This window comes from Staurois parvus, unplaced genomic scaffold (genome assembly GCF_062004578.1).
Source record: "Staurois parvus isolate SC_StPar_1 unplaced genomic scaffold, SC_StPar_1.0 ptg001563l, whole genome shotgun sequence".
Lineage (NCBI taxonomy): Eukaryota > Metazoa > Chordata > Amphibia > Anura > Ranidae > Staurois > Staurois parvus.
Window position 1 is genome coordinate 130,713 of NW_028319359.1, and position 20,652 is coordinate 151,364.

At 53.6% G+C, this 20,652-nt stretch overlaps 1 protein-coding gene across 1 annotated transcript in view; it reads left to right on the forward strand.

Moving 5' to 3' along the window:
• Positions 1 to 20,652, forward strand: part of UNC79 (unc-79 subunit of NALCN channel complex) — a gene marked incomplete at its 5' end in the record, with an annotated part of 183,863 nt that overhangs the window by 125,087 nt on the left and 38,124 nt on the right. Inside the window, 3 exons of the mRNA XM_089662827.1 lie at positions 2,321 to 2,389; positions 4,357 to 4,467; positions 11,794 to 11,898. Coding sequence (XP_089518953.1) covers positions 2,321 to 2,389; positions 4,357 to 4,467; positions 11,794 to 11,898 — 285 coding nt within the window. The remainder of the gene's footprint in view (positions 1 to 2,320; positions 2,390 to 4,356; positions 4,468 to 11,793; positions 11,899 to 20,652) is intronic.

Below are 20,652 nucleotides of genomic sequence, written 5' to 3' on the forward strand. Positions count from 1 at the left end.
AGATGGTAGGTGCACTTTCAAGATGGTAGACACCCTTCCCAGGTGGTAGGTACACTTCTTAGGTGATAGATGCTCTTCCCATATGGTAGGCACCCTTCCCAGATGGTAGGCACTCTTCCCAGGTGGTAGGTACTCTTCCTAGGTGGTAGGTGCTCTTTCCACATGACAGGCACTCCTCTCAGGTGGTAGGAAGCCTTACCCATGGATTCCCCCAGCAATCTCTGGACAACCATTTGTAATCAATTCCAGACTTTCTTCACCAAACTTCCTTCTGTCCTGCCGCTAAAGGTAGGTTCTTGTCCTAGGTAGTGGGTACTCTTTCTAGGTGGTAGGTGTTCTTCCCAGGTGTGGTAGATGCTCTTCCCATATGGTAGGCACTCCTCCTAGGTGACTCTTCCCAGGTGGTGGGTACTCTTCCTAGGTGGTAGGTGCTGGCACTCTTCCTAGGGGGTAGGTGCTCTTCTTAGGTGGTAGATGCTCTTCCCAGATGGTAGGTACTCTTCCAGGGTGGTAGGCACTCTTCCCAGATGGTAGGCACTCTTCCCAGGTGTGGTAGATGCTCTTCCCAGATGGTAGGTACTATTCTTAGGTGGTAGGTGCTCTTTCTACGTGGCAGGCACTCCTCCTAAATGGTAGGTACTATTCCCAGGTGGTAGTTACTCTTCCCATATGGTAGGCTCTCTTAGCAGGTGGTAGGTACTCTTCCCAGGTAGTAGGTGCTCTTCTCATGGTGTAGGAACTCTTCCCAGGAGGTGGTAGGTACTCTTCCTAGGTGGTAGGTGATCTTACCAGATAGTAGGTACTCTTCCCAGGTGGTTAGGTGCTCTTCGCATATGGTAGGCACTCTTCCTATGTGGTAGGTGCTCTTTCTAGATGGTAGGCACTCTTAGGTGTTGGGTACTCTTCCTAGGTGGTAGGTGCTCTTCCCATAAGGTAGGTACTCTTCCCAGGGAGTAGGTACTCTTCCCAGATGGTAGGTGCTCTTCCCATATGGTAGGCTCTCTTTGCAGGTGGTAGGTACTATTCCCAGGTAGTAGGTGCTCTTCCCATGGGGTAGAAACTCTTCCCAGGTGGTAGGTACTTCTTCCTAGGTGGTAGGTGCTCTTCCCATATGTTAGGCACTCTTTCCAGTTGGTAGGTACTCTTCCCAGATAGTAGGCACTCTTCTTGGGTGTTAGGTACTCTTCCTAGGTGGTAGGTACTCTTGCCATATGGTAGGCACTATTCCCAGGTAGTAGGTAGTCTTCCCATGTGGTAGGTACGCTTCCTAGATGGTAGGCACACTCTCTATGTGGTAGGTACTCTTCCCCTCCTCTCCCCCTCCAAATCCTCCCTCCCAGCACAAATCCCCCCCAATCCCCCTCCTAGCATGAATGCCCCCCAATCATCCCTACTAGTACAAATGTGCCCCCCTAGAAAATTCCCCCCCCAACACAAATCCACTATCTCCCAAATTTCCGCTCCTCTTCCCCTCCAAATCCTCCCTCCCAGCACAAATCCCCTCTCCTAGTATGAATGCCCCCCAATCATCCCTACTAGTACAACCCCCCTGCCCCCCCAAAAAAAATCTCCTCTTAGAACGACTTTGCTTTCCCTTCTATCCTGTCACCTCTTCTACCACAAAACTCTGAAATCCCCCTTCCTAACACAAATCCTCCTCCTCCCAAAACAAATCCCCCTAAATGGCAACTCCTAGCAGCCCCCCCCAAAAAAAAATTCTTACCCCGTGCTGCTCTCCAAATTCCCCCTCCCAACACAAATCCCCTACCCCCCCAATTTCCCCCACACCCCCGCCACCACCTCCCATGATACTTGATACCACAGTGCCCAGGGCAGCCGCCCCTCCTGCCCACCCCTTGTCCCATCCTGATACAAGGTGACCTCATTTGTGTCCAGCCTACTTCTCATGGATGGGATTTCTATGATGTTTTTTGCATTTTCTTTTTTGTATTGTAAAACTTTAATAAAAAAACTAAAAAAAAAGGATCTTAGTGCAAACGAACAAATATTACACCCAAATTTCTGGTAAAATATAACGGGGTTGTGTCGAGTAAATAGATACCGAACATGTAAAGTCCTAAAACTGCACTCGCCTGTTGCAGAAAAACCCATGATACCCCAAATTCCCCATATGCAACATTTTAAGAGCCTTTACAGGTCATCACCCCTTAAAAGCCCCATAAAAGTGATCGGGCGACTATAGAGCCCCCCTGATCACTGTTATCGGATAGCCGGCTCTTAAAGCCAATACCGAGCTCACGATTGTAAGTCTGTGGTTGTTTATATGATCTGGTAACAGATAAATGGTTTGTCTCTGCAGTGCTCCTTAGATTCCAGTCTGCGGATAATGATTTGTCTGCTGAAGATCCCGACAACCAACGCCACCAGGGTAAGTGGGAGGAGCCATGTGAACGTCACCAGTAGGATGAACAGATGAGAGCGGTGCAGATGGAGGCGTTCCATTGTGTTCCACAAACAGCCAATATGAACGTTCTATGGGAATATAGGGAGCGCAGAGCATATTGTCACCCTCCACGCATTCCGCCACAGTGCGCGGACCGCGATGACACGGGTTCCAAAACATGGCGGTCCGCTGCGACTGTCGGCACTGTGAGGGATTATGGAGGCGGGGCTGAGGATTTATGCATACTTTAGAGCAGTAGTGGTCAACTTCCTTGATATAGGGGACCCCAGTACAGTCCCCGACATCATCACCAAGGGGCCCCATATAATAATAAGTGAATGTAATCTTACAGAAAACGGCCAGAGAATGCAGACCTGCAACAGGAGATGGTCAGAGACTAAGGATATGCTACAGGAGACGGTCAGAGACTAAGAATATGCTACAGGAGACGGTCAGAGACTAAGAATATGCTACAGGAGATGGTCAGAGACTAAGGATATGCTACAGGAGACAGTCAGAGACTAAGGATATGCTACAGGAGACAGTCAGAGTCTACAGACATAGTACAGAAGATGGTCAGAGACTGCAGACATCCTACAGGAGACGGTCAGAGACTAAGAATATGCTACAGGAGATGGTCAGAGACTGCGGACATAGTACAGGAGATGACCAGAGACTGCGGACACAGTACAGGAGATGACCAGAGACTGCGGACACAGTACAGGAGATGACCAGAGACTGCGGACACAGTACAGGGGATGACCAGAGACTGCGGACACAGTACAGGGGATGACCAGAGACTGCGGACATAGTACAGGAGATGACCAGAGACTGCAGACATAGTACAGGAGATGACCAGAGACTGCGGACATAGTACAGGAGACGACCAGAGACTGCGGACACAGTACAGGAGACGACCAGAGACTGCAGACATAGTACAGGAGATGACCAGAGACTGCGGACACAGTACAGGAGATGACCAGAGACTGCAGACATAGTACAGGAGATGACCAGAGACTGCGGACACAGTACAGGAGATGACCAGAGACTGCAGACATAGTACAGGAGATGACCAGAGACTGCGGACACAGTACAGGAGATGACCAGAGACTGCAGACATAGTACAGGAGATGACCAGAGACTGCAGACATAGTACAGGAGATGACCAGAGACTGCGGACAGTACAGGGATGACCAGAGACTGCAGACACAGTACAGGAGATGACCAGAGACTGCAGACATAGTACAGGAGATGACCAGAGACTGCGGACACAGTACAGGAGATGACCAGAGACTGCGGACACAGTACAGGAGATGACCAGAGACTGCGGACATAGTACAGGAGATGACCAGAGACTGCGGACACAGTACAGGAGATGACCAGAGACTGCGGACATAGTACAGGAGATGACCAGAGACTGCGGACACAGTACAGGAGATGACCAGAGACTGCGGACATAGTACAGGAGATGACCAGAGACTGCGGACACAGTACAGGAGATGACCAGAGACTGCAGACACAGTACAGGGGATGACAGGAGACTGCGGACATAGTACAGAAGACGGTCAGAGACTGCAGATATAGTACAGGAGACGGTCAGAGACTGCAGTCATAGGACAGGAGACGGTCAGAGACTGCAGACTTGGTACAGGAGACGGTCAGAACTGAACCAGACCAGCCCTTCTACAGAATATTTTTCCATCTTTGGCCCAGACTACTGATCTCAGGGGCCCCGAGGGCCACACAATAAAAGCATAAGGTCTGCAGGTTGGGCCCCCCATCTTCATAGGTCAGGGATTATTAGACGTTTAAATTTCCTTCGACTTTCAAAATTTAAAAGAACAGAAAGGCGCGATGTCCTCGACGTTTTGCCATCTTCCCCGGAACTTCGGAATAAATCTTTGGTGGAGGAATGATATCCTGGAACGTCAGAGACTTTCTCTTTGTTGCAGAGTCTGCTGGAACCGTTCTCCAAGCTCCTGAGCTTCGTCATCCAGAACGGCGTCTTCGCCTTGGCGTATCTCATCGAACTCTGCGGACTGTGTTACCGAGCGTTCACGAAGGTAGGCCATCACCGCACTCGCCATGCATGAGCCCCAGAGAATAAAATGGGGAGTGTCGCAGGTTTTTAGGTCACGCGGTATTTGTGCTGCAGTTTTACAAACACACTTTTTTTTTGGGCAAATATACAGTTTCATGAATTTTAATGTGTAAAAACGCAATAAAATTACCCCATTATAAAGATATAAAAGAAGATGTTACGCCGAGCAAAGAGATACCCAACATGTTCGGCTTCAACCGCCTCCCACCCGCCATATAAGGTAATGACGGGCGCAAGGCGGTTCTCTCGTTCTGGGAGGAGGTCATATGACGTCTTCCACTCTAACCGCGCATGCCCGGCTCATGGCGGCGCGCAGCATTACGATCGGTGGGGCGCTGTGTCCCTCGGCTCAACGGAAAGAGCCAAAGATGTCGGCTCGGTCATGTGATCAGCTGTGCCCAATCGCAGCTGATCACATGTAAATAGGGAAATGCTGGTTATCGGCATTTCTCTCCTCACGTGCTGTCACGCTGACAGAGGAGAGGAGCGGAGAGCCGGTAATCGGCATTCCTTGGAGGGGACATGTGCCCTGATGATCTGTGTAGCCCCAGCAGTGCTACCTGCCACTGCCAGTGCCCATCAGTGCCATATCAATGCCACATAGTGCCCATCTGAGCTGCCTTTCAGTGTCACCTATCAATGCCAGTCAGTGCCACCTATCAGTGCGCATCAGTGCCCGTCAGTGCTGCCTATCAGTGCCCGTCAGTGCTGCCTCATTAGCGCACATCAGTGAAGGAGAAAAATCACTTATTTACAAAATGTTATAAAAAAAAACTAAGCAAAAACATTTTTTTTTTCAAAATTTTCAGTGGTTTTTGGTTTGTTTAGCAAAAAGTAAAAAAACCCTGAGGTGATTCAATACCACCAAAAGAAAGCTCTGTCTCAAAAAAATTATAAAAATTTCATATGGGTACAGTTTTGCATGACCGCGCAATTGTCATTCAAAGTGTGATAGCGCTGAAAGCTGAAAATTGGCCTGGGGGGAGGAAGGGTGTGAAAGTGTCCGGTAGGCAGGAAGGGGGTGGAAGTGTCCTGTAGGCAGGAAGGGGGTAGAAGTGCCCGGTGGGCAGGAAGGGGGTAGAAGTGCCCGGTGGGCAGGAAGGGGGTAGAAGTGCCCGGTAGGCAGGAAGGGGGTAGAAGTGCCCTGTAGGCAGGAAGGGGGTAGAAGTGTCCTGTAGGCAGGAAGGGGGTAGAAGTGCCCTGTAGGCAGGAAGGGGGTAGAAGTGTCCTGTAGGCAGGAAGGGGGTAGAAGTGTCCTGTAGGCAGGAAGGGGGTAGAAGTGCCCTGTAGGCAGGAAGGGGGTAGAAGTGCCCGGTAGGCAGGAAGGGGGTAGAAGTGTCCTGTAGGCAGGAAGGGGGTAGAAGTGCCCGGTGGGCAGGAAGGGGGTAGAAGTGCCCGGTGGGCAGGAAGGGGGTAGAAGTGCCCGGTGGGCAGGAAGGGGGTAGAAGTGCCTGGTAGGCAGGAAGGGGGTAGAAGTGCCTGGTAGGCAGGAAGGGGGTAGAAGTGTCCTGTAGGCAGGAAGGGGGTAGAAGTGCCCGGTAGACAAGAAGGGGGTAGAAGTGCCCTGTAAGCAGGAAGGGGGTAGAAGTGCCCTGTAGGCAGGAAGGGGGTAGAAGTGCCCTGTAGGCAGGAAGGAGGTAGAAGCGCCCTGTAGGCAGGAAGGGGGTAGAAGTGCCCGGTAGGCAGGAAGGGGGTAGAAGTGCCCGGTAGGCAGGAAGGGGGTAGAAGTGCCCGGTGGGCAGGAAGGGGGTAGAAGTGCCCGGTGGGCAGGAAGGGGGTAGAAGTGCCCGGTGGGCAGGAAGGGGGTAGAAGTGCCCTGTAGGCAGGAAGGGGGTAGAAGTGCCCTGTAGGCAGGAAGGGGGTAGAAGTGTCCTGTAGGCAGGAAGGGGGTAGAAGTGTCCTGTAGGCAGGAAGGGGGTAGAAGTGCCCTGTAGGCAGGAAGGGGGTAGAAGTGCCCTGTAGGCGAGGGGTTAAGATGGCGTACACCCGTGGAACGGCATCAGTTTATGGTACCTAAAAAATATTCACAGACGAAGCTTTAAATCCTTTTTTACAGGTTTAGGGTGACACAGAAGGGGTGTCACTAGAATTATTGCTCTAACTCCGACATTCGCAGCGATACCTCACACGTGGTGTGAGAGAACCACATTGCCAGGAGGAGAGAGCAGAGTGATGCTGCCAGGAGGGGAGAGCAGAATGACGCTGCCAGGAGGAGAGAGCAGAATGACGCTGCCAGGAGGAGAGAGCAGAGTAAAGCTGCCAGGAGGAGAGAGCAGAGTGAAGCTGCCAGGAAGAGAGCAGAATGACGCTGCCAGGAGGGGAGAGCAGAGTGACGCTGACAGGAGGGGAGAGCAGAGTGATGCTGACAGGAGGGGAGAGCAGAGTGACATTGCCAGGAGGGGAGAGCAGAATGATGCTGACAGGAGGGGAGAGCAGAGTGATGCTGCCAGGAGGGGAGAGCAGAGTGATGCTGCCAGGAGGGGAGAGCAGAGTGACATTGCCAGGAGGGGAGAGCAGAGTGATGCTGACAGGAGGGGAGAGCAGAGTGATGCTGCCAGGAGGGGAGAGCAGAGTGACATTGCCAGGAGGAGAGAGCAGAGTGAAGCTGCCAGGAAGAGAGCCCAGGTTGTATTACATGATGCGAATGCACGTATGAAGACTCGCAGAGCAGACCGCATGTAGTGGCTTTCAAAGCTCCTTTAGCCAATAACAAACATGGCCGTGGCACGCGTGCGTGGTAGCGTGTATCCCGGCTCCGCCCTACGCACTGCGTCACATATGACATCATCAGGGGGCACGGGCAATGAAAACCTGCCAGAGGCCTCAACCCGTTCATTCGAAGCAGAATGCGTTTTCTGGTGACGAATCTTCGACCTTCTCGGCTCGGCTCCCAAGTTCGTTTTCATTTCCAGTTCTCTCCGCTGAGAACCTTTAAGCAGTAAAACTTGAATGGCTCTACAAGGGCAAGACCTTGGGATCAGCAGCAGAAATCCGGAGATCGATCGATGTAATCCCGGGAATGTCAGCAAGTTTAAAGTGTTCGCTCTAATTGGATGTTCTGTTAATCTATGTCTTCATCAATAATATTGAGCTGAGCTGTACAGAGTCGGGGGGGATGGGGGGGGGCGCTCTGTCCTTGATTTAGGGGGTTGTCTGTGAAATTCATGATATCAACAATAATTCTCTTTTTTTTCATAAAATATTGAACATCCCGGAATGTACGGCAGCTGAGTGACTATCCTGAATCGCTACATAGATGCGGGATATAATGGATTGTTACTTTGTATCGCAGGAATTCCATTTTTAGGGGGAAAAGCAACCTTCTTCAGGTCTCTGTGAACGGATCTGACCGAGCTTTAAATCCTTTTACCGGTTACAGGTTTAGGGTGACACAGAAGGGGTGTCACTAGAATTATTGCTCTCATTCCGACATTCGCGGCGATACCTCACACGTGGTGCGAGCGGACCCCCGTGTGTGTGAGTGTGGGGGACAGGGCACTTTTTTTTTATTAGCAACTTTATTGTTATCACAAGGGATGAACAACATATTAGCATGGGCCGTGACAGGTCCTCTTGATGGATAGATCTGGGGACTATTAGACCCCAGATCTCTCCTCTGGCCTTCAGTGCAGCTGATTAGACGCAGATCGATCTGATTGGGTGCTTCACTGGGCGGTAAAAGGCCAGTAAACACAGAACCGTTTTTGACCTGTTATTAGCTTCTTGCAATCCCTAACAATTCGGCTACAACAGAGAGGCACAGGACATGCTGGCAGGAGGGGAGAGCAGAGTGATGCTGGCAGGAGGGGAGAGCAGGGTGATGCTGGCAGGAGGGGAGAGCAGAGTGATGCTGGCAGGAGGGGAGAGCAGGGTGATGCTGGCAGGAGGGGAGAGCAGAGTGATGCTGGCAGGAGGGGAGAGCAGGGTGATGCTGCCAGGAGGGGAGAGCAGAGTGATGCTGGCAGGAGGGGAGAGCAGAGTGATGCTGGCAGGAGGGGAGAGCAGGGTGATGCTGGCAGGAGGGGAGAGCAGGGTGATGCTGGCAGGAGGGGAGAGCAGAGTGATGCTGGCAGGAGGGGAGAGCAGAGTGATGCTGGCAGGAGGGGAGAGCAGAGTGATGCTGCCAGGAGGGGAGAGCAGAGTGATGCTGGCAGGAGGGGAGAGCAGAGTGATGCTGCCAGGAGGGGAGAGCAGAGTGATGCTGGCAGGAGGGGAGAGCAGAGTGATGCTGGCAGGAGGGGAGAGCAGGGTGATGCTGGCAGGAGGGGAGAGCAGGGTGATGCTGGCAGGAGGGGAGAGCAGGGTGATGCTGGCAGGAGGGGAGAGCAGGGTGATGCTGGCAGGAGGGGAGAGCAGAGTGATGCTGGCAGGAGGGGAGAGCAGAGTGATGCTGCCAGGAGGGGAGTCAAAGCTCTGACCTAAAATATTACAACATCCCGGAATGTACGGCAGCTGAGTTGCTATTCTCCTAAATCGCTACATAGATGCGGGATATAATGGACAGCAGATTGTTACTTTGTATCACAGGAAGTCCATATTTTGGGGGGAAAAGCAACGTTCTTCAGGTCAGCTGGAATCTCTGTGAACGGATCTGAGTGCGATTCCCATAGATCCACACCTGCTTCTGTCCTGTAGATATGCAGAGGAGGGCGCCTGCTGGAGTGCAGCGTAGGCTGAGGGCTGAGTATCTCTGGGAGAGGAAATGATTACCCCGAGGGGTGACGCTGACACCTAACCTGAAAAAATATCTGATACCGGCTGCAGACAATGGGGAGGTGCCAAAGATCAGGGGTGTCACTCGATTTCATTGCGGGCCACAGCAGCATTATGGGGGCCCTCAAAGGAGTTGGTGTCTGTATGACTAGATGTCAGGAGCCCCCCCCCCCACCATCAGGAGTCAAGAGCACCCCACCCCCTGTTACATCAGATTTCAAGAGCCCCCCCCCCCCCATCATCAGGAGTCAAGAGCACCCCACCCCCCCTTACATCAGATTTCAAGAGCCCCTCCCCATCATCAGGAGTCAAGAGCACCCCACCCCCCTTACATCAGATTTCAAGAGCCCCCCCCCATCATCAGGAGTCAAGAGCACCCCACCCCCCCCTTACATCAGATTTCAAGAGCCCCTCCCCATCATCAGGAGTCAAGAGCACCCCACCCCCCTTACATCAGATTTCAAGAGCCCCCCCCATCATCAGGAGTCAAAAGCACCCCACCCCCCCTTACATCAGATTTCAAGAGCCCCTCCCCATCATCAGGAGTCAAGAGCACCCCACCCCCCTTACATCAGATTTCAAGAGTTCCCCCCCCCCTTACATCAGATTTCAAGACCCCCCCCCCCCCCCCCCCATCAGGAGCCAAGAGTCCCCCACCCTCCCTTACATCACATTACACCCCCCTTACCTTGTGCTGTGCTGGGGGGTGGAGCTGGGAAGTAGAAAGTGCAGGGTCTGGAGGAGGATCAGAGGAGGGCTGGAGTCTGCTGAATGCTGAGACCAGGGGAGGCAGAGAAGAGGGAGTGCTGCGGCTGCACAGAGAGGTGCAAGATCTGTAAGAGGAGTTCTGTCCTCCTCTCTGCTGCCGACTGCTGAGACAAGGTGGGGACGGAGAAGAGGTGGTGCTGCGGCTGCACAGGGAGATGCAGGATCTGTAGGAGGAGTTCTGTCCTCCTCTCTGCTGCCGACTGTTGAGACAAGAAAGGAGCGGAGACGAGGGAGTGCTGCGGCTGCACAGAGAGGCACAGGATCTGCTGACTGCTGAGACAAGGTGGGGGCAGAGACGAGGTGGTGCTGTGGCTGCATAGAGAGGCACAGGATCTGTAGGAGGAGTTCTGTCCTCTCTTCTGCCGACTGTTGAGACAAGAAGGGAGCAGAGACGAGGGAGTGCTGCGGCTGCACAGAGAGGCACAGGATCTGCTGACTGCTGAGACAAGGTGGGTGCAGAGACGAGGTGGTGCTGCGGCTGCACAGAGAGGCACAGGATCTGTAAGAGGAGTTCTGTCCTCCTCTCTGCTGCCGACTTCTAAGACAAGGTGGGGGCAGAGACCAGGGGGGTGCCGCAGCTACCAGAGGGGTGTGAGAGCCACATGAAATGACCTGGCTGGCTGAATTTGGCAGTCTCTTATAGATTACCATCTAGTGGCCATATTGTGGGATTTTCCTGATTGAGGTATTTCTGGAAAATAATGCATTATGGCCACTAGATGGGGCTAGTTTTCAGAAATACCTCAACCAGGAAAATACAACATTATGGCCACTAGATGTAGCTGGTGAAACAGGCATATTAGAGCCCATTCAAATGAACCAAACTGTCCAAAAAGTGAACACGCCCCATTTTGACATTGTAGGGCCCGGCAGCGCATGGTAGTGCGTGTGTGTTGGAGCCAACATTCTTTGGTGCTTTGGGGTACCTTTCATAGTGAATGGGACCCCAACGTGCTAATGACAGGCGCATGAAATGGTGCAGCCATATACTGCGATAACACTGGATTGATAATTGACGCCGGTATATGAGCAGCACAGAGGCTAAATGGTTGGCACTTCCCCCTGACAGTACTCGGGTCATCAATTCAAATCCCAACCACAGCACCACCTGCCTGGAGTTTGCATGTTCTCCCTGTGCCTGCGTGCGTTTCCTCCGGGTACTCCGGTTTCCTCCCACACTCAAAAGATATGCTGGGAGGTGAATTGGCTCCTGTCTAAATTGGCCCTAGTATGTGAGTTAGGGACCTTAGACTGTACGCTCCTCAGGGGCGGGGACTGATGTGAATGCACAATATATATATAAAGTATCACCACCTGCCTGGAGTTTGCATGTTCTCCCTGTGCCTGCGTGGGTTTCCTCCGGGTACTTCGGTTTCCTCCCACACTCCAAAGACATGCTGGGAGGTGAATTGGCTCCTGTCTAAATTGGCCCTAGTATGTGAGTTAGGGACCTTAGACTGTACGCTCCTCAGGGGCGGGGACTGATGTGAATGCACAATATATATGTAAAGTGTCACCACCTGCCTGGAGTTTGCATGTTCTCCCTGTGCCTGCGTGGGTTTCCTCTGGGTACTCCTGTTTCCTTCCACAGTCCAAAGACATGCTGGTAGGTTAATTGGCTCCTGTCTAAATTGTCCCTAGTATGTGTATGTATGAATGTGAGTTAGGGACCTTAGATTGTACGCTCCTCGGGGGCGGGGACTGATGTGAATGTACAATATATATGTAAAGTGCTGCGTAAACTGACGGCGATATAAGTACCTGAAATAAATAAATATAAATAAATAAATACATTTCTCTCCCACAGGAACGGGATAAATTCTACTTGACCCGCAGCGTCATCCTGGACCTCCTACAAGCCCTGAAATTGAAGTCTCCTCTCCCCGACACCAACCTCCTTCTGCTGGTTCAGGTAAAACACAATCTACACTGTGAAGGGGGGAGAGATAATTACATGGAGGAGCAAATGGCCCATTTAATCAGGAAAGGTCCCCGGGGGCCCCGGCTTTATGTGCGAAACTTTACTCATTCAATCAAAGAAACGGCATTCCAGATCTGTGCCGGCACCGCTGCGGTTCTTACAGGCAGACGTGACCTAATTAAGAGTCTCTTTAAAGCTGAACTCCGGGCGGAGAGACCTTTTTATATATATATTCCTCAATTGCAAAGTTATAAATCCACTTTGTGTGCACAAAATGCCTTTGCAAACCCAGATATGACTTTGTAAAAGGATCAGTGACATCATCGCCGTGCTGTACATATCCTGGGCATAGAGCAGAGCTGTGGGAAGAACCTAACAGACTCCACCCACTACAGGAGGGGGTGTAAACAAGACCAGTCCCCCTGCACAAGGAGAGAGAGCAAAGCTGTGGGAGGGACCTAACAGACTCCACCCACTACGGGAGAGGGTGTAAGCAAGACCAGTCCCCCTGCACAAGGAGAGAGAGCAAAGCTGTGGGAGGGACCTAACAGACTCCACCCACTACGGGAGAGGGTGTAAGCAAGACCAGTCCCCCTGCACAAGGAGAGAGAGCAAAGCTGTGGGAGGGACCTAAAAGACTCCACCCGCTTCAGAAGGGGGCGGAAACAAGACAAGTTCCCCTGCACAAGGAGAAAGAGCTGTAGGGGGGACCCAGCAAGCCCCGCCCACTACAGAAAACTGTAGAAAGGGGTGGAGACAAAACCAGTCACCCTGCACAAGGAAAGAGAGAGAGCAGAGCTGTGGGAGGGACCCAGCAGGCCCCACCCACTACGGAAAACTAAAAGAGGGGGCGGAAACAAGACCAGTCACCCTGCACAAGGAGAGGGCGAGCAGAGCTGAGAGAGGGACCCAACAGGCCCCACCCACTACAGAAAACCACAGAAAGGGGGCGGGGACAAGAACAGTCACCCTGCACAAAAAGAGAGAGCAGAGCAGTGGGAGGGACCCAAAAGACTCCACCCACTACAGGAGGGGGCGGAAACCAGACAAGTCCCCCTGCACAAGGAGAGAGAGCAGAGCTTTGGGAGGGACCCAGCAGGCCCCACCCACAACAGAAAACAACAGGAAGGGGCTGAGACAAGACCAGTCACCATGCACAAGTAGAGAGCGGAGCTGTGGGAGGAACCCAAAAGACTCCACCCACTACAGAAGGGGGTGGAGACAAGACCAGTCTCCCTGCACAAGGAGAGAGCAGCAGTGAGCGGTCCTTACTCCAGGAAGTCTCACCCTGGATGACGGCCCAGATCAGGCAGAAGTTCACACCGAGATTCCAGGAGAATATGATGGATTTGGATGACATTTGATGATCGCGAAGTTCAGATTTAAATTGAGCGCTATCTGTGTAGTATAAACGGTCCTAATAATGAGTGTCGGGTTCACCTGGAGTCCAGGCAGGACCAGCATTATGGTGGAAGCCATTCCTTGTTCAGATTGCTGATACATCCAGAAATATCTAACACTTTGCCAGCACCCCGCAAGGCCACGCCTCCTGACCCCACCTATACATTATATCATACTTGGTATTTGGGGGGGCCCTTGGCAGGGGGCAGAAACGCATGCCACACACCACTTTAAATGCCCATCTGAACTTGACTGTAAAATGAATCTAAACTTTCATTTGTTAGCTTTGTATAGCATGTGTAAGGGTGAGGACCCCGGTTGGGTGTTTACTGATGTCCTCTCTAAGGGGATTCACCCTCCGTCACTTACCTTGGTGGAGGCCAAAGTGATGAGAGGGCTACCCTTGCGGCTCTGGTCCAAACACACGGGAATGGGGGAACAGGCGTGGACGGGTCAGCATAGGACGGGTGCCGAGAACCTGGACAGGAGATGGTGATCAGTAGTGATGGTCTGCAGTGACGGTGGTAGATGAAGTAGGAGAACCTCACGATCAGCCGTAGTCTGTGCACTGATAGCCTGGAGCCAGGCCAGGGTCATACATGATCAGACGACTGGAAGAGGGGACGTGGTCAGGAGCCAGGCCAGGGTCATACATGATCAGACGACTGGAAGAGGGGACGTGGTCAGGAGCCAGGCCAGGGTCATACACCATCAGACAGATGGCAGAGGGGATGTGGTCAAGAGCCAGGCCAGGGTCATACATGATCAGACGACTGGAAGAGGGGACATGGTCAGGAGCCAGGCCAGGGTCATACATGATCAGACAACTGGAAGAGGAGACGTGGTCAGGAGCCAGACCAGGGTCATACACGATCAGACGGATGGCAGAGAAGACGTGGTCAGGAGCCAGGCCAGGGTCATACACCATCAGACAGATGGCAGAGGGGATGTGGTCAAGAGCCAGGCCAGGGTCATACACGATCAGACGGATGGCAGAGGGGACGTGTTCAAGAGCCAGGCCAGGGTCATGCATGATCAGACGACTGGAAGAGGGGACGTGGTCAGGAGCCAGGCCAGGGTCATACACAATCAGACGGATGGCAGAGAAGATGTGGTCAGGAGCCAGGCCAGGGTCATACACCATCAGACAGATGGCAGAGGGGATGTGGTCAAGAGCCAGGCCAGGGTCATACATGATCAGACGACTGGAAGAGGGGACATGGTCAGGAGCCAGGCCAGGGTCATACATGATCAGACAACTGGAAGAGGAGACGTGGTCAGGAGCCAGGCCAGGGTCATACACGATCAGACTGATGGCAGAGGGGACGTGTTCAAGAGCCAGGCCAGGGTCATGCATGATCAGACGACTGGAAGAGGGGACGTGGTCAGGAGCCAGGCCAGGGTCATACACGATCAGACATCTGGAAGTGGAGACGTGCTCAGGAGCCAGGCCAGGGTCATACACGATCAGACGACTGGAAGAGGGGACGTGGTCAGGAGCCAGGCCAGGGTCATACATGATCAGACAACTGGAAGAGGAGACGTGGTCAGGAGCCAGGCCAGGGTCATGCATGATCAGACGACTGGAAGAGGGGACATGGACAGGAGCCAAGCCAGGGTCATACATGATCAGACGACTGGAAGAGGAGACGTGGTCAGGAGCCAGGCCAGGGTCATACACGATCAGACGACTGGAAGAGGGGACGTGGTCAGGAGCCAGGCCAGGGTCATACATGATCAGACAACTGGAAGAGGAGACGTGGTCAGGAGCCAGACCAGGGTCATACACGATCAGACGGATGGCAGAGAAGACGTGGTCAGGAGCCAGGCCAGGGTCATACACCATCAGACAGATGGCAGAGGGGATGTGGTCAAGAGCCAGGCCAGGGTCATACACGATCAGACGGATGGCAGAGGGGACGTGTTCAAGAGCCAGGCCAGGGTCATGCATGATCAGACGACTGGAAGAGGGGACGTGGTCAGGAGCCAGGCCAGGGTCATACACAATCAGACGGATGGCAGAGAAGATGTGGTCAGGAGCCAGGCCAGGGTCATACACCATCAGACAGATGGCAGAGGGGATGTGGTCAAGAGCCAGGCCAGGGTCATACATGATCAGACGACTGGAAGAGGGGACATGGTCAGGAGCCAGGCCAGGGTCATACATGATCAGACAACTGGAAGAGGAGACGTGGTCAGGAGCCAGGCCAGGGTCATACACGATCAGACTGATGGCAGAGGGGACGTGTTCAAGAGCCAGGCCAGGGTCATGCATGATCAGACGACTGGAAGAGGGGACGTGGTCAGGAGCCAGGCCAGGGTCATACACGATCAGACATCTGGAAGTGGAGACGTGCTCAGGAGCCAGGCCAGGGTCATACACGATCAGACGACTGGAAGAGGGGACGTGGTCAGGAGCCAGGCCAGGGTCATACATGATCAGACAACTGGAAGAGGAGACGTGGTCAGGAGCCAGGCCAGGGTCATGCATGATCAGACGACTGGAAGAGGGGACATGGACAGGAGCCAAGCCAGGGTCATACATGATCAGACGACTGGAAGAGGAGACGTGGTCAGGAGCCAGGCCAGGGTCATACACGATCAGACGACTGGAAGAGGGGACGTGGTCAGGAGCCAGGCCGGTCATACATGATCAGACGACTGGAAGAGGGGACGTGGTCAGGAGCCAGGCCGGTCATACATGATCAGACGACTGGAAGAGGGGACGTGGTTAGGAGCCAGGCCGGTCATACACGATCAGACGACTGGAAGAGGGGACGCGGTCAGGAGCCAGGCCAGGGTCATACACGATCAGACGGATGGCAGAGGGGACGTGTTCAAGAGCCAGGCCAGGGTCATGCATGATCAGACGACTGGAAGAGGGGACGTGGACAGGAGCCAAGCCAGGGTCATACATGATCAGACGACTGGAAGAGGAGACGTGGTCAGGAGCCAGGCCAGGGTCATGCATGATCAGACGACTGGAAGAGGGGACGTGGTCAGGAGCCAGGCCGGTCATACATGATCAGACGACTGGAAGAGGGGACGTGGTCAGGAGCCAGGCCAGGGTCATGCATGATCAGACGACTGGAAGAGGAGACGTGGTCAGGAGCCAGGCCAGGGTCATGCATGATCAGACGACTGGAAGAGGGGACGTGGTCAGGAGCCAGGCCGGTCATACATGATCAGACGACTGGAAGAGGGGACGTGGTCAGGAGCCAGGCCGGTCATACATGATCAGACGACTGGAAGAGGGGACGTGGTCAGGAGCCAGGCCGGTCATACATGATCAGACGACTGGAAGAGGGGACGTGGTTAGGAGCCAGGCCGGTCATACACAATCAGACGACTGGAACAGGGGACGCGGTCAGGAGCCAGGCCGGTCATACACGATCAGACGACTGGAAGAGGAGACGTGGTTAGGAGCCAGGCCGGTCATACATGATCAGACGACTGGAAGAGGGGACGTGGTTAGGAGCCAGGCCGGTCATACATGATCAGACGACTGGAAGAGGGGACGTGGTTAGGAGCCAGGCCGGTCATACATGATCAGACGACTGGAAGAGGGGACGTGGTTAGGAGCCAGGCCGGTCATACACGATCAGACGACTGGAACAGGGGACGCGGTCAGGAGCCAGGCCAGGGTCATACATGATCAGGCTCCTGACTCTGTCCCCTCTTCCATCCGTCTGATTGTGTATAACCTTGCCTGCACATGTATAAGAATTGGCCGCACATGTATGAGCATTGCCTGCATGAGTACTGGTTCCCTGACACCCTTTCTGTTCATCCTTGTCTCTGGTGCAGAAAGAGATGGAAGAGAAAGGAGGTACAGTATGGGGGAGTCAGGAGGGCGCAGTACAGGGGGAGTCAGGAGGACACAGTACAGGGGGGAGTCAGGAGGGCACAGTACAGGGGGGAGTCAGGAGGGCACAGTACAGGGGGGAGTCAGGAGGGCACAGTACAGGGGGGAGTCAGGAGGGCACAGTATAGGGGGAGTCAGGAGGGCACAGTACAGGGGGGAGTCAGGAGGGCACAGTACAGGGGGGAGTCAGGAGGGCACAGTACAGGGGGGAGTCAGGAGGGCACAGTACAGGGGGAGTCAGGAGGGCACAGTACAGGGGGGAGTCAGGAGGGCACAGTATAGGGGGAGTCAGGAGGGCACAGTACAGGGGGGAGTCAGGAGGGCACAGTACAGGGGGGAGTCAGGAGGGCACAGTATAGGGGGAGTCAGGAGGGCACAGTACAGGGGGGAGTCAGGAGGGCACAGTACAGGGGGAGTCAGGAGGACACAGTACAGGGGGGAGTCAGGAGGGCACAGTACAGGGGGGAGTCAGGAGGGCACAGTACAGGGGGGAGTCAGGAGGGTACAGTACAGGGGGGAGTCAGGAGGGCACAGTACAGGGGGGAGTCAGGAGGGCACAGTACAGGGGGGAGTCAGGAGGGTACAGTACAGGGGGGAGTCAGGAGGGCACAGTACAGGGGGAGAGGTGAGGGCACAGTACAGGGGGGAGTCAGGAGGGCACAGTACAGGGGGAGAGGTGAGGGCGCAGTACAGGGGGGAGGCAGAAGGGCACAATACGAGGGAGTCAGGAGGGCACAGTACAGGGGGGAGTCAGGAGGGCACAGTACAGGGGGAGAGGTGAGGGCACAGTACAGGGGGAGAGGTGAGGGCACAGTACAGGGGGGAGTCAGGAGGGCACAGTACAGGGGGAGTCAGGAGGGCACAGTACAGGGGGAGTCAGGAGGGCACAGTACAGGGGGAGTCAGGAGGACACAATACAGGGGAGTCAGGAGGGCACAATACAGGGGAGTCAGGAGGGCACAGTACAGGGGGAGTCAGGAGGGCACAATACAGGGGGAGTCAGGAGGACACAGTACAGGGGAGTCAGGAGGGCACAGTACAGGGGGAGTCAGGAGGACACAGTACAGGGGGGAGTCAGGAGGGCACAGTACAGGGGGAGTCAGGAGGACACAGTACAGGGGGGAGTCAGGAGGGCACAGTACAGGGGGGAGTCAGGAGGGCACAGTACAGGGGGGAGTCAGGAGGACACAGTACAGGGGAGTCAGGAGGGCACAGTACAGGGGGGAGTCAGGAGGACACAGTACAGGGGAGTCAGGAGGGCACAGTACAGGGGGAGTCAGGAGGGCACAGTACAGGGGGAGTCAGGAGGGCACAGTACAGGGGAGTCAGGAGGGCACAGTACAGGGGGGAGTCAGGAGGGCACAGTACAGGGGGGAGTCAGGAGGGCACAGTACAGGGGGGAGTCAGGAGGGCACAATACAGGGGGGCCAGGAGGGCACAGTACAGGGGGGAGTCAGGAGGGCACAGTACAGGGGGGAGTCAGGAGGGCACAATACAGGGGGAGTCAGGAGGACACAGTACAGGGAAGGGGGAGGCAGAAAGGCACAGTACAGGGGGTCAGGAGGGCACAGTACGGGGGGAGTCAGGAGGGCACAGTACGGGGGAGGGGGGAGGCAGAAAGACACGGTACAGGTTCTGGGACGCTGAACCTGCTTAGTAAAAAGCGGGACTGTCCCAGCAAATCCGGAACTGGTGGCAAGTATGCTGTAATGCAAGATTATCATGGGGCCCCCATGCACCTGGGGCCCTTGGGCAATGCTCAGGGGTGCCCATGCTTTAGGACAGCCCTGCCCCGTTCCATTCTAACATTGTAATATTCAGATATTTTTATGCAATCATAATGACATTCGTTCAGCTTTAGCTAAAAGCCACAAAGATTCACCATCTGATATTTAATGTAAATGATCACAATGTGCTGTACAGTAAATGCCCCCCTGATATAAACCGAGATTTTACATCCCTACATAGACAGATAACCAACACAGAGATAAGTCTCAAGTCTGCAAAGTAGATGTGAAAGCCAATCGCTAGAATCTCCTAGAAGTGTTACATGATGACGTCATTGCAAAGCTCTACAAAGCTACAGAGATTGTTATCTCCTATTTACAAACCGATCACACTGTACTATAAATGACCCCCCTGATATAAACTGTGCTTTTAATATCTCCATACGGTACATAGATAACAAACTCGGCAGATAAAATAACAGATAAAGCCGATCACAGAAGTGTTACATGATGACGTCATTGCAAAGCTTTACAAAGCTACAGAGATTATTATCTTCTATTTACACACCGATCACACTGTATAAACTGTGCTCTCCATATCTCCACACAGTACATAGATAACAAACTCGGCAGATAAAATAGCAGATAAAGCCGATCACAGAGGGGTTACAGGATGACGTCAAAGCTCTACAAAGCTACAGAGATTGTTATCTCCTATTTACAAACCATATTATCCATACAAATCCATATCTCCATACAGTACATAGATAACAAACCCGGCAGATAAAATAAAGATAAAGCCGAGGTGTTACATGATGACGTCATTTCAAACATTTGTTGTCTCCCATTTCCTGTAACTGAGCACGCTGTGCCAGATACAGGCTGTGTTGATGGTATGCAATCAATAATCAATATGCGGCAATGGGAAATCTGGCATCTTAAGCTGATAACTAATTAATTAAAAAGACAGCATCACCTTACCCGTGCAGAGGAGAGTCGCCTTGTCTCTGCAGACCCCCTGTGACCCCCCTACACCCACCTCACCTTCATTTCATGTTCCTCTACAGCTGGCGCCGATATTGGCCGTGTTGGGGTGGTCTGACATCTCTTCCTTGGTCATGTGACATGCACAGGTAGCCATTGGCTGCTAGACCTGGGCACCGTCATAGGGGAGCAGGTCACTTGCTCTTCCATACCTGGAAGTACAGGGAATTCCTGCTGGCTGCAAAGGTGCGTGGAAGTGCAGGTAATGTAAGTATAGAGGGGGTTGGGGCCCAAAAACACATCATCAACATTTATTGGTTCAGAAAGATGGAGAAGCAAAATGTATCCAATGAGCTCTGGGAAGATGGCTCTTCTGGAAGAGGCCCCACACCGACAGCTCAGCATGTGATACTGTGTGGAAACGGCCTCGACTCCTCCTAGGTCACGCCCTCTGATGCTTCGCCCAACCCCTGAGGCATAGCCCTATGAGGTCTGAAATGCATCGGGGAGTGTGTCCTTGGATACTGCGTGGAAACGGCCTTGAGTCCTCCTAGGTCACGCCCTCTGATGCTTCGTCCAACCCCTGAGGCATAGCCCTATGAGGTCTGAAATGCATCGGGGGGGGGTGTCCTTGGATACTGTGTGGAAACGGCCTTGACTCCTCCTAGGTCACGCCCTCTGATGCTTCGTCCAACCCCTGAGGCATAGCCCTATGAGGTCTGAAATGCATCGGGGAGTGTGTCCTTGGATACTGTGTGGAAACGGCCT